Here is a 14,731-nt window from a genome sequence, read left to right on the forward strand (position 1 = left end):
CATTTTGACATACACAATGGATCTGGATGGGCATACAGAAAATCCTTCAAAAAACACCATAAACTCGTTTTCAAAGACAGGAAACTCATCTAGTGGTCACTGGTGTCCGCACCCTGCTATCACAGGGCGTAAATACAAAGCTCATTCACCTGCGTTCAATTTCAAGTATATTTGTTATTTATAGACGAAGTACATATGACAGACCTACGCAATTTTAAACAAGCGCACCCCGTTTTATAAATAATGCTTACGTCCATTTAGAAAAATTTGCTTACGTGCAAGTTAAAGATAACGTTCAAGTACATTTATAAATGATTATTGGTTGGCTGGACTGTGTTGGCTGGACTGTGTCCCATTGGATTGGAAAATGTATTTGAACGTCATCTTTAACTTGCACGTAAGCACATTCTTCTAAATGGACATAAGCATTATTTATAAACAGTGACAACTACTGGACATGATTTTCACTCAAGTAGGGCAGTGCCTCAACGAATCAGCTGCTTTGTTTCAAAATGCCTCCGAAGGTTATATTCTTTGAAAACTACCAATGACTCTTGGCTTACGAGACACATTGGCATTAAATTGTTTGTCCGAATTTATTGGTGGGCCGGATTAAAAGTGGTAGAGGGCTGTGTCTAGCCCGCAGGCCTTGATATTGACATGTGGTTTAATTAATCAAATGTAAGTGTAAACAGGAGTCTCTGAAATACTGATTATTCAAAGTTAGATTAGAAACTGGATTTATAAACACAGATGGCTTGAAACTCCAATTAAAGACAAGACTGAGGGACTCATTATTGGAGCCGATGCCCAGAGAGAGGAACTGTCCTCACATTTTAAGTCAGAGCCACTAAATACGAAGTAACCTTGAGAACTGATGGTTCTCAAGCCTAATGGCCCTTAATAGTACAATAGCTAATTTACATGTCAACCATGTCTCTATTCTCAATAATTTCAGTAATAACTGTACCAAATTGTGGCCAGTAACACTAACTTGTGTGTGAGTAAGTTATATGTGTGTGCAAGCATGTTTTTGATATTGTCAAGGGCCTTTTTTGGTCAAAGTGCAGCAGAGACAAGTACAGGGACACAGGTGAGGTCTTGCAATAGTAGTAATTTTAACAATACAGTTACTTTAGAGTTGAGAATAGCTAAATCTGTAATGTTTTGTTTTGTTTCTAAGGAGATTGAACAAGGTCCACCTGCTAGGAAAGATGTAGACGGCAACAGTGTACCAGAGACCACGAGATTGGCAGTGCAGTTCATAGTAGCAAAGACATGGACATTAGTCAATCAAAAAACAACTCTCCACCAGATCATCCATGTTCAGAGATGTAACTAACTTCTGCTCTGCTGCCATGAGCATGAGGAATACACACTGTCAGACAGACAGACAGACAGACAGACAGACAGACAGACAGACAGACACACTGTCAGACAGACAGACAGACAGACACACTGTCAGACAGACTGGTGGACGACATTGCCAAGATTAAACCCTGTCGTTACCCTCTTATGGATTGATGCACCTATCTGTTAGAAGGTAAGATATTCTTTTTTATATGATAAAAATTATATATACTAATTATATAAATATTATTATCCATATTGTTATTATTAGATTTCACGAAGGCAAAGTCATACAAAACACTGTTTTCTTACACTACTCTGTTTCTGAAAAACTTGAGAACCTAAAACAACAGAGTTTACTACCTACATACTGTAGTTGTCTCCTTTATTCATTACCTTAATGTCATATAAGTCAATTGTATAAAAACAACTCACCAAAATGTACTATTGCACAACTGATTTTAATAAATAAAAAAACAAATCTAAGCTTGTGTGCAACTTAAAGTGACCATGGACCACCCACAGATAATAGTGACCATGGACCACCCACAGATAATAGTGACCATGGACCACCCACAGATAATAGTGACCATGGACCACCCACAGATAATAGTGACCATGGACCACCCACAGATAATAGTGACCATGGACCACCCACAGATAATAGTGACCATGGACCACCCACAGATAATAGTGACCATGGACCACCCACAGATAATAGTGACCATGGACCACCCACAGATAATAGTGACCATGGACCACCCACAGATAATAGTGACCATGGACCACCCACAGATAATAGTGACCATGGACCACCCACAGATAATAGTGACCATGGACCACCCACAGATAATAGTGACCATGGACCACCCACAGATAATAGTGACCATGGACCACCCACAGATAATAGTGACCATGGACCACCCACAGATAATAGTGACCATGGACCACCCACAGATAATAGTGACCATGGACCACCCACAGATAATAGTGACCATGGACCACCCACAGATAATAGTGACCATGGACCACCCACAGATAATAGTGACCATGGACCACCCACAGATAATAGTGACCATGGACCACCCACAGATAATAGTGACCATGGACCACCCACAGATAATAGTGACCATGGACCACCCACAGATAATAGTGACCATGGACCACCCACAGATAATAGTGACCATGGACCACCCACAGATAATAGTGACCATGGACCACCCACAGATAATAGTGACCATGGACCACCCACAGATAATAGTGACCATGGACCACCCACAGATAATAGTGACCATGGACCACCCACAGATAATAGTGACCATGGACCACCCACAGATAATAGTGACCATGGACCACCCACAGATAATAGTGACCATGGACCACCCACAGATAATAGTGACCATGGACCACCCACAGATAATAGTGACCATGGACCACCCACAGATAATAGTGACCATGGACCACCCACAGATAATAGTGACCATGGACCACCCACAGATAATAGTGACCATGGACCACCCACAGATAATAGTGACCATGGACCACCCACAGATAATAGTGACCATGGACCACCCACAGATAATAGTGACCATGGACCACCCACAGATAATAGTGACCATGGACCACCCACAGATAATAGTGACCATGGACCACCCACAGATAATAGTGACCATGGACCACCCACAGATAATAGTGACCATGGACCACCCACAGATAATAGTGACCATGGACCACCCACAGATAATAGTGACCATGGACCACCCACAGATAATAGTGACCATGGACCACCCACAGATAATAGTGACCATGGACCACCCACAGATAATAGTGACCATGGACCACCCACAGATAATAGTGACCATGGACCACCCACAGATAATAGTGACCATGGACCACCCACAGATAATAGTGACCATGGACCACCCACAGATAACAGGGCTGAGCAAAGGAAAACAGGGCCAGGGATCACCGCGACTTTTTATTTAGCATACATGGCTTTGCATACATAGCTCTTAGCTGAAAAGGAAATGTTTGTTCGTGTTGTGATTGGAATCAAATTGCAGATCTGTTGGTCTGTTTGGTTTGGTTTGATGTTGAGTCATAATTAACATTTAAAGAACATAAAAAAATGGTACGTCATATCAAAAAGGTTTGCCTACCCCTGCTCTAGCTCCTATCTTTCCGCACAATTTTTTTTTTCGGATAACGTTTTAATAATTTCATGGGAAAGTGTTACAGCAGCTAGACAGGTTGGGCTAACTAATTTGACTTGCTTTTCGTAAAGGTCTATGTTGTTTAGCTAGCAGCTACTGCTGTGCCAGTTGATCATTATATTTTTGGTGAATATAACATCATTTAATGTGCAATTTCGTCGCCGCCGCTTTATGGATCTGTGAGACAGCCTCCTTTCGACAGCGCAATGACAGAGTTTCATTGAAACATCTTCTAACATCTGTACACTCTACCTTTGGAGTTACTCACCAGAAGTACCATAGTCGCTGGATGGACAAAGCTCTCACACAGCAGCGGGTACCACAGCAGTCCTCATATGAGCGGCATCTGAAACAACAGCCCCACGTCACACATCTGAAACAACAGTCTCACATTACACATCTGAAACAACAGTCTCACATTACACATCTGAAACAACAGTCTCACATTACACATCTGAAACAACAGTCCCATGTTACACATCTGAAACAACAGTCCCATGTTACACATCTGAAACAACAGTCTCACATTACACATCTGAAACAACAGTCTCACATTACACATCTGAAACAACAGCCCCATGTTACACATCTGAAACAACAGTCTCACATTACACATCTGAAACAACAGTCCCATGTTACACATCTGAAACAACAGTCTCACATTACACATCTGAAACAACAGTCCCATGTTACACATCTGAAACAACAGCCCCATGTTACACATCTGAAACAACAGTCCCATGTTACACATCTGAAACAACAGTCCCACCTTACACATCTGAAACAACAGCCCCACGTTACACATCTGAAACAACAGTCCCACGTTACACATCTGAAACAACAGCCCCATGTTACACATCTGAAACAACAGTCCCATGTTACACATCTGAAACAACAGTCTCACATTACACATCTGAAACAACAGTCCCATGTTACACATCTGAAACAACAGCCCCATGTTACACATCTGAAACAACAGTCCCACGTTACACATCTGAAACAACAGTCTCACATTACACATCTGAAACAACAGCCCCATGTTACACATCTGAAACAACAGCCCCACCTCACACATCTGAAACAACAGCCCCATGTTACACATCTGAAACAACAGTCCCATGTTACACATCTGAAACAACAGCCCCATGTTACACATCTGAAACAACAGCCCCATGTTACACATCTGAAACAACAGCCCCACTTTACACATCTGAAACAACAGTCCCATGTTACACATCTGAAACAACAGCCCCACGTCACACGGATAGCTCCATCACCCTTTATTATACAGTCGGCTACTGCTCCCAAATAGCATCGGGAATTCCTAAACATAACATTGAGCATTGAACACAGTGGTGACATACTGTGCGAACACACCTGGTTACCTGGTTTTGCAGACCTCCAGGGTAACACTTCATTTGCTATTCTTAGGCTCCCATGTATGTATCACACTATCCAGTCTGCTGGGGTCCATGATTACCCATAGCTATAGTAATGGAGTCATACAGCCACAGTCACAGTCAAACTTCTCCAGGTAGCCTACAACACTACTGCACTGACTCCTCTCTGCTGACCCAGGCTGCTGCTGCTGCTGCTGCTGTGGTATGATGTAACAGCTGTGTGGTGAGAGAGGCAGAGTGCAGCAGACAGCAGAGATCTGTGAGCAGCCTAATGTCCCACAGAGCGACAAGGGAGGAGGTGAGAGGTGGGAAAAGTCACGTGAGACATGTCTCACTGTCAATACTACCAGAGACAAGGATGGGTTGGGGGTGAGGGGTACTGTTAAATGGTACTTACTGTATTATTTCAAAAAGGGCTCCATTGTTAATTTCAACTGTTTGTATTTTTTACTTAAGCAGACAAAAAGAAGGCAAACACGATGGATACAAAATATTCAATTGGTAAATGTAGACATAGTAATGGTACACATTATTTTTTACAAAATTATAATTGGAGATCGAGTGCTTCGTTTGGAGGGTGGGGATAAAGGTGTCTGCTAAATGTCTAAAATGAAAATGAAATGAAATATGACTTGCTCATCATAAATATGAGACAGGAGACTCCCTGGCTGGCTTTGTACCAGTCATAGGAAGCGTTGCAATACCGGATGTGGCCACAAGGCCTATGATCAGACTCATCACAACCCATGAGCAGATTTGAAACATTCTTTCTAATACCAGGTGTAGACTACATCTGGAGCAGGGGTGAGGTTACCATCTCTACACAGTGTTACGATGGCCTAAATGTCTGCCATGCATAGCAGAAGTGTCATGTAAATGAATCATTCTCTTGCCCTCCAGTGCAGAGATGCTACCAGGTTGAGGCTGGGTGACGAGAGCAGCCAATCAGCACGCAGAGTTCAATGTAAATAATTAAATTAATAAATCTCATTTGCTTGAAGAGTTATTCCTACTTCAAAAGCACTCAAATGCATTACTGTCAGGGCAGGGGCGTTGCCAGATCATTTTCAGGGTGGGGCACAGGGGGGACAACAGTTAAATTAGGGTGGCCAGCTAAAAGTGACCCAAAATAATATTCGGGGTAAAAAATGAAGGCCACCACCGACGTCTCACTTCAACATTTAGACTACTAAGTGGAAATAATAACTTTTCTTAAATTGTACAGTTACAGTGTATTTATGTCTTTAGCGTATTTTTGTTGGCTACATTAACTCTTTCACCGTGTGAGGAAGGTGCATATGACCTTTTCATTTTGCACTGTCAACATTAATATTCTGCTTGACATGTCCCCTGGTTTATGATATTCTCATCAAGCAATTAATTAGCTCACCAACAGTAGCCTAAGACAGATTAAGTGGGTGCAATGTATTGTGCTAGAATAACACTGTTTACAGCGCTGTAAATTTTCAAATAATAATATAGAAAATGTTCAAATTTTAAGGGAAAATAAAGGAAACATATGCATACAATAGAACAAAGAACAAAGTAGGTGTGTACCTACACTTTTAACTTTTAGGGAATATTTTCTTCAATTTTATGGGAAAATAAAGGAATCTTATGCATGTTCTAAACAACAGAACAACGTAGGTGTGTACCTACAGTATTAATCAGACAACTGTCACTTCAAAACCAGAGCCGTAAGGTCTGCACACTGATCCGTTTTTTACATCTGTTTATTTTATTTTTTTAACTCATGTTGTGTCAATCACGCTTGCACACCTAATCCGAAATATTCGTCCATCATAATTGTTTTCGGAACAGGTCTGATTTTCTGCGTTTTTCGCATCCGTCAAAAGCCTTTTGAGAGTTGCTTTTGACCACTCCGCCATGGTATAGAGAGGGACACATCGTCAAGTTAGAACTGCAGGACAGTTAACAGGATTACCGTAATGCTTCATGCTAATAAAACGCGTCGGACGTCAGTGTGCAAGATCGCTGTGCGTAACGTTTTTTTGGGGATGTCGGATTTAAAAATATGCATACCAAGAAAAACACATCACTGTGCAAAGACATTTTATTATTAGGCTCCACGACAAGGTATGACATCTTGCACAATTTGTACAAACATATATACAGTAGTATCACTATACAGGCTGTATAGCAATCAGTAGTAAGCAGCAGTCAAATTATTATTGTTCATAGTTCTCAATGGAGGTACAGACACCCCATCATTATATGTGGCCTTTTTCTACCTGTACCAGTACCGGAGGAGATAGTGTGGCAGATAAACAAACCATTTTATGACTAAAGCATGAAACTTTCAGCATATAATCTACATATCCCAAGGATTTATTTCAGACATGGAACCACTTTCAATCTGACCTCTGGTGACCTTGAGAGGTGATTGAGCATTGCATTTTTCCACGTTTTGCCCGATCACTGTCTATTATAATAATGTATATCTTTGTTAAAATTGCACTTTTATTCTAATAAAGAAATGTTTTGCTCAGCCATGGCCTTGTGTCCCTGTGTGTCAGTTTGTAGCATGGCGATACTGTTACAATACAGCTCTATGTAGAAACTCTCACACAGCTTCTACCCTGGATGTTTGCTCTGGATCACACTCACTACTCCAGGTGGCTCTCAGTCCATGTTCCTGACATGATGGTCCTCTCTGATAAACATATGGCAATCCTGGAGGAATTCCGTGCTGGGAAGTTTGTTGTGCACAAAACAACTCACATGTTCTCAGCTATGGCAATCGACCAATGCCATGAACAGAACAATGCACTCATCAAAGGATCTGGTGGAGCAGTTGGCCTGATAGAGAATCATGGGGCACTGCATCGCTGGATGGTGGCAGGTCCAGAAATTGCCAGAATGACCACAAATCTTGAGAATGAAAGCACCCCAAGTGAAAACCGTCACCACAAGCAGAAGCCAGCAGTGCAAGAAGCCTTCATGAAACATGTTAGGTCCCTCACAGCAGTGATCGAAGAGGTGGGGAACCCATTTCTTGAAGAGAGTCAGGATCTTCTGGTGCTTGACAAAGATATGATGAGTTCATCAGTTGCAGACACAGTGAGGAGTAGAGTCCTTGGGTGCACAACAGTACAATCCCTTTGTAGAAGAATGGCTCCAGCAGGGAACAAAGCCAGTCACAGATACCGTTCACAAGAACAAGATGCCTCTTTTCAGCCACCCGCCAGTCAAAACACAGTCAAAACAGAAAATACAACTTGAAGCACTGAAGCGTGATTGCAATCTGGTTGCAAACTGGTCATGGTCCAAAAAGGTGACACGAAAACAAGACTGATACAAGAAACAAGAAAAAAATTATCTTTTTACATGACTATCCTCCTGAGTGAGATCTTGTTTCCCTCAATCATGAGATTCTATACAGTTTATCAACGATACAATATATCTGATTGGACTCCGGCAATAAACTGCATCAAGTCCCATAGGGGTGAGGATTAAACAAACAAGATTATCTTGCAGGTTAGATACAGTATCTAGGCTATTCTCTATTGTACATCCCTCAGGAACAGATTTGGCTTTCCAACAACTATGTTACAGTGATTGAATTGAAATGGTGTTGATTCCACAACAGGCATACGATACGATTGGCATACTCAAAAAGCTGTCAGTCACACCTAATATTACACTAATATTGAGAGAGAGAGACGCGCCTGGGGACAGTATTCAAAGCCTGAGTTTACAGTGCCAGCATGCTGCTTCACAGCTCTGTGACTAGACTTCAGTGCCTCAAGAGGGGATGTGTGTGTGTGTGTGGGGTGGACGGTGTGAGGGTTGCCTTGTCACATTTACACACACCTCTATGTCCCTGTCACGTCCCTGTCTCCTCTCCTCCCTGCCATTTGCATCACCTTCCTGTCCCTTCTGCCACCTGTACCCCTGAAACCTCTGTCCCTTCTGCCACCTGTACCCCTGAAACCTCTGTCCCTTCTGCCACCTCCACCCCTGAAACCTCTGTCACCTCTCTATTAGCTATTGATAGTCAATTCACAGACCGTGCATGCTTACCTGGGTGTAGTCTGTTGTATGTTCTCAGTTTGTTGCCCTCAGTTCAAACTGTACATGTACATGTTGCATGGCAAATAAAACTTGAAACTGAACTATAAGGCTGGACATTGAGTACTGAGCACTGCACTATTTCCAGCACAAGACATAAGCAAATTAATCTTAGTTATTCTGATTCTGATTGATGATTTGTTTGGATCATTAAAAGAATAACAGTTACAACTACCTTAATGCCTCCATAATAATAAGCTGGCTAATTAGCTACGGTAATAACATTGCTAACATAATGTTAGCTATAGCTAGCTATGTACTGTAAACTTCTCTTTGAAAAGCCTATCTGACCCAGTGACTAACACTGACAGATATTGACAGCTGACAGCGGTTGGGGGTGGGGTTAACCAGCTATTGTTACCGCCCATTACCTGGCTTTGTCAAGGTGTGAAAAAAAAACAAATCTTTGAAGAGCTTTTTCTCAGGATTGTGATTTCAGGGTTAGCAACTTTCAAATACTCATGTCGTCTTCAAATTGTTTCCGATTTCAATGTATGATACATCATGATACATGTAACAAAACGAAAAATGACTTTGCCTTCTGGTTGCACATTTCACCAGACTGGAACTACCGGAAGGCCGCATTAGAGTCTGGCCTAGAGCTAGGGATCTAGTTAGGGATACGACACTCCTCTCCTTTACTGTCATTCTTTGTGTCCTCTTCACCTCTCTCTTTTCCCTTCTCATCTCCCTCAAAACCCTAACCAGAGACAAGCCTATGATTAGGACAGTGTGTTTGTGTGTGTGTGTGTGTGCGTGTGTGTGTGTGTGTGTGTGTGTGTGTGTGTGTGTGTGTGTGTGTGTGTGTGTACTGTACGCTTGTGAGCTTGTTGTTGTCAACTATCACAACTCCGCAGCAGCCTCCAGATAATTCCACCTCATCTTTAACAAACAAGCGTTTCCTATTCAGCCGCATTCAAAGTATATGATTTCTTACAAATGGAGTTTAGCCCAGAGATAACAGAGTTGACCATTTGAAAGTTTCCCCTGGTCGGCCCAGGGGCTAGACAAGATGACAAAGAAGCTCCAACAACGGCTGAACTTCTGTCTGTGGAAGATCTCCAATGTCTGAAACACTGCAACCAAAGCTGAACCATGTGTTAAGTGAGACCAATAAAGCCTTGTTGCTAGGGAAACTGTATCTATAGTACAGAAAAGGCAGAACACCATGTTTCCAGGTTGTGGCTGGATGGTATATGGCTACTCCCATAATCCTGTCTGTCTACTTCAACTTTTTCACAAACCTTTGTAGCATTGAACAGAGAACATACGTTACTAGTCTACAAGAATCATGGTGACAGCTAATGGTAACTAAGTTCAGTGATTGTGAACTGATATTACATTAACATTTCAACGGTTTGCAAGCTACAGCTACGTGGTGCAGCCGTTTTTTTGTTTGGAAATGTACATGAAAACTAGCATAGAATGACTTGGGCTACACATGATACACAATGGGATAGCTGTCAGGCGAGCAGGCAAGCAAGTGAAACTCTTGTAGCTAATGGTGAGTTGACTATAGGGCTGCACAATTAATCGATTTTAAATCGAAATTGCGATTTTAAATGATGCAATTAGCAAATCGCAAAACCTGCGATTTGGGATATGTTATACAGCGCGTCGGATTCAATGTTTTTTCTTGTGTGTCAGTCATCCACACCAATCAGAAGTGCTGTGCTCCACATGTACCAGCCATTGTTCACCAATCAGAAGTGGCCCAAGGTAGCTACGCATCCGCCCAACAACTACACTGCACGTGAAACGCCCATGTGTGAAGACGTTTCAGTAGCTAGCAACATTCATGGTGTGGATAAATGGCTTCAGCCGAGCCAGAAGCAACTTTGAACAATTTAGTCCAGAAGAAAAGCAGCACTTCTGTATTGATGCACAACAAAAGCAGGTGTGTGCACGACCTGTCGTGGAACAGTCGCTACATCCCGAGACAACACCACAAACCTGTATCAGCACTTGAACACTTGAAAACTTCTGACCCCCCCTGCTGGCCACGTCGGCCATTACACTATCCAGGGATTTTAAAAAAATCTCCTGACTGATTTTTTTTTCAGGCCAAGTCATATTCTTATTTCAACCTCCACTATATATTTGTATTTAATAGCGTTAGCGTTTTAAGGGAAGAATATTCTTTTGAACAGCTTTTCTATCAGGGATGCAAACACAACTATGGTGAAAAAAGAGAGAACTACCCCATTGGGTCACCTGGCTGCCAAGGCAGTTCCATCGCCTCTGCCATTCAGTGATCCTGGCAGCAGTTGTGGTGGTCTCCGGGGCTTTGGTGGTGTCCAGGAAGCTTTTCCTGGAAGAAAGCCGTTTCTGGGTGGCAGAGTGCTCATGAAGTAGGTGCCGGTTGTCTTCAGCCTGCTTTTTGTGCTCAGCTTGTGTAGTGACGCATACGACTCCTGATTGGTTTAAATCTCATGCTACGGACACACCGCTTAAAAATAGTGTTTCTAAACAAGTATGACAGAAGGAATATTAATGTGCTTGAGTGGAAACACCTCGATGTCCAAGTGTGATGTTTTTCGGTTCATTGCAACACATAAAAATTACATTATGGGCCTGAATAAGACATTTCCTGTATATTAAGTCAATGAGCCATGTCAGAGAGAGCCGACATCAATGACATTATCGCAGGCATGCCACAGAATGCTGTTGGGCGGGATTGGGGAAATATCTAAGTATCTAAATAGAAAATAGAAAAAAGGCAGCCTGCTTTCTTCAAATGCATAGTGTTAGAGCAAATTATCAATAAAGGCAGCCTGTTTCGTTTCAAGATGTGATATAAGAAATGATATTTAATATTCTTCTGCAGAAGGAGAACGTTTACAAGCACGTCAGACAAGTCTTAACAGTGAAAGTTTCTCACAAAGTCTCGATCATTCATTTCATCTCAGTATGTATGCCCTCAGGTAACAAGTCCGCCCTCGGGTGAGTTCTAAACCAATCATTAACAAGGGGTGTGGATCTGTACATGAGGAAGATGATGGGGATGAAGGTTAGGGGGGAAACTGACCCCCACTTTCTCCTAGAGACACAAAGGTGGAAAAGGAACACAAAGGCTACAACAGGTTTAGTCTGGTCCTAGAGTACTGGGTCTGGGGAAACACAAAAGTCCAAAACTGCTCTAGATGGCTTAGTCCATCTAGGTGCAGGTCAGAAGTGAAAGAGAGCAATCAGGTCATTGTAATCATTTAAATGTGTCTGTTGTCTAGTCAATGTCAAGCTTCAAGTAGAGAAACTGGTTTCATTGTGTGACAACAGGAAATCAGTTTCTATAGCTTGCTGTAGATATTCAATTTAAGATGATGGAGTTTGAATCTTAAATGTAGAAACATTTCTTATTACATATAATAATTTTCTCTCACAATAGGAAAAGGTATTTCATTGTCTTTTGCAAAAGGAGAACAGTTTGCAAGCATGACAGACAAAGTCTGTCAGTGAAATCGTTCTCAGAAAAAGTCCAGACAGAGAGGAAACATGGTGTTTTATACACAGGTAACAATCCCGCCCTCAGGTGAGGTCCAAACCAATCACATTAAGGGGAGGTCACATTTACAGTGAAGATGAGGAAGAGGGATGAAGGTGATGTGGGTGAATTTAGCCGTCCCTTCCCCATGGTATCACAAAGGTAAAGAGGGAGGGCTCAAGAGTGAATAAAGGCAGGGCCATCACCCTGGTGTGGGTCAACATGGTCATGAGTTTCTAGGCGTCAAGGCAGGCTAGGGAAAACAAAAGGAGGTAAACTATTCTAATGTATCTGTTGTCTAGCAAATATAAAAACATGAGCAGAGGAAACCGGTTTTCATTGTCTACCAGACTGGGGACGTCAATGTGTTAATCTGCCCAGACAATCAGCCCAGACTTAAGTAAAGTAAATGTCTTATCAATAAATACAAAATCAGGCATATTATTCCGCTACAGCGGACAAGGACTGTTTAAATTGAAGCAATGGAATCAAAGCAGTAAGATAGACAGACAGACTATAAGTCCATCAGAGGTAACCCAACAATCGTTTGCTTAAAATATGAATAAACTCCTACTGTATGACTGCCATTGCCTAGATGGCTATACAACCACAGCTAGTTATAGTACAAGTTGGTTAAACACATACTGTACCTACACAGATCTGTAGCTACTGTAGGGCAGCAGTGATGCTCTCAACATTGATTTATTAAACAACATCAGCAGCCACTTGAGCTCACTGTGGCTGCCACAGGACTGACCCCCAAACAGACAGGGGGGGGTTAACAGAGTTTTTGGTTGAGGAGTGGAGGGGGGGTTAACAGAGTTTTTGGTTGAGGAGTGGAGGGGGGGTTAACAGAGTTTTTGGTTGAGGAGTTGGAGGGGAGGGGTTAACAGAGTAAAGTGGTCAACAAAGCACTGATCCACAGGCTATTCACATCATAGCAGGAGATTTCAATCATGTCAATCATGTCGACCTGAAGGCAGTACTACCCAAGTTCTATCAGCATGTGAAATGTGCAACAAGAGGAGAAAAAACACTGGACAAGGTATACACCAACATCAAACGTGCTTACAAGGCTAGTCCGCTAGCTCATCTAGGCATGTCTGACCATGTGTCAATCCTCCTGATCCCTGCATACACTACCATGGGGAAAAGTGCTCCCATCACCACTAAGACTGTCAGAACCTGGCCAGAAGGGTCCGCTCCACTGCAGATCTGCCTAAATGACACCCCATGGCAGGAATATGAGCATGAGGACCTGGAACAGTACACGTCGTCGGTTCTGAACCACATAGTGAATTGCACCAACTCAGTCACCGTGGACAAACGGGTCCGGGTCTACCCCAACACGAAGCCATGGATGACTGGGAAGGTCCAAAAACTGATCAACGAGAGGGACAACGCCTTCTTCACAGGGAAGAGCACACCGCTGTACAGCTCCACCAGGGCTAACCTAAAGCGAGGAATCAAAGCGGCCAAGGCAGAGCACAGAGAGAAGATTGAGGAATGCCTCCTGAGCAACGACTCCAGGCGGATGTGGCAGGGGGTTCAGCAGATGACAAACTTCAGAGCCAACAGGCTCACAGCCGCAGAGGACGACCCCCTGCTGGCGGGAAAGCTGAACACCTTCTACGCCCGGTTCGACGAGGGGCGAACGGAGGTAACCACAACACAAACACCACTCTCTCCAAGTCTCAGCAGCCTCACCCTCACAGAGCATGAAGTGAGACGCGTACTGAAGGCGGTGGACCCCAGGAAAGCCTCGGGGCCGGATGGCGTCCTGGGACGGGTGCTGAGGGACTGCGCCGACCAGCTGGCCGGGGTTTTCACCAACATCTTCAACCAGTCCCTGTCCCAGGCCACCATCCCACCCTGCCTGAAAACCTCAACTATCATCCCAGTCCCGAAGAAAAGCACGGTGAGCTGCCTAAACGACTACCGCCCAGTGGCACTCACACCAATCATCATGAAGTGCTTCGAGAAACTAGTCCGGGCCCACATACTCACACGCCTCCCGCCCAACCTGGATCCATACCAGTTCGCCTACAGAGCCCACAGGTCCACAGAGGACGCCATCGCGACGACTCTCCACGCCACTCTATCCCACCTGGAGAGGGGAAACAGCTACGCGAGACTGCTCTTCGTGGACTTCAGCTCTGCCTTCAACACCATCCTTCCAGACAGGCTAGTGACCA

At 43.3% G+C, this 14,731-nt stretch overlaps 1 protein-coding gene across 1 annotated transcript in view; it reads right to left on the reverse strand.

The window, feature by feature from the left end:
* Window positions 1–14,731, reverse strand: part of vopp1b (VOPP1 WW domain binding protein b) — a gene marked incomplete at both ends in the record, with an annotated part of 102,838 nt that overhangs the window by 7,934 nt on the left and 80,173 nt on the right. Inside the window, one exon of the mRNA XM_080544384.1 lies at window positions 3,832–3,909. Within this exon, the coding sequence (XP_080400510.1) occupies window positions 3,832–3,909 (78 nt within the window). The remainder of the gene's footprint in view (window positions 1–3,831; window positions 3,910–14,731) is intronic.

This window comes from Nansenia antarctica (genome assembly GCF_963989245.1).
Source record: "Nansenia antarctica genome assembly, chromosome: 13".
Lineage (NCBI taxonomy): Eukaryota > Metazoa > Chordata > Actinopteri > Argentiniformes > Microstomatidae > Nansenia > Nansenia antarctica.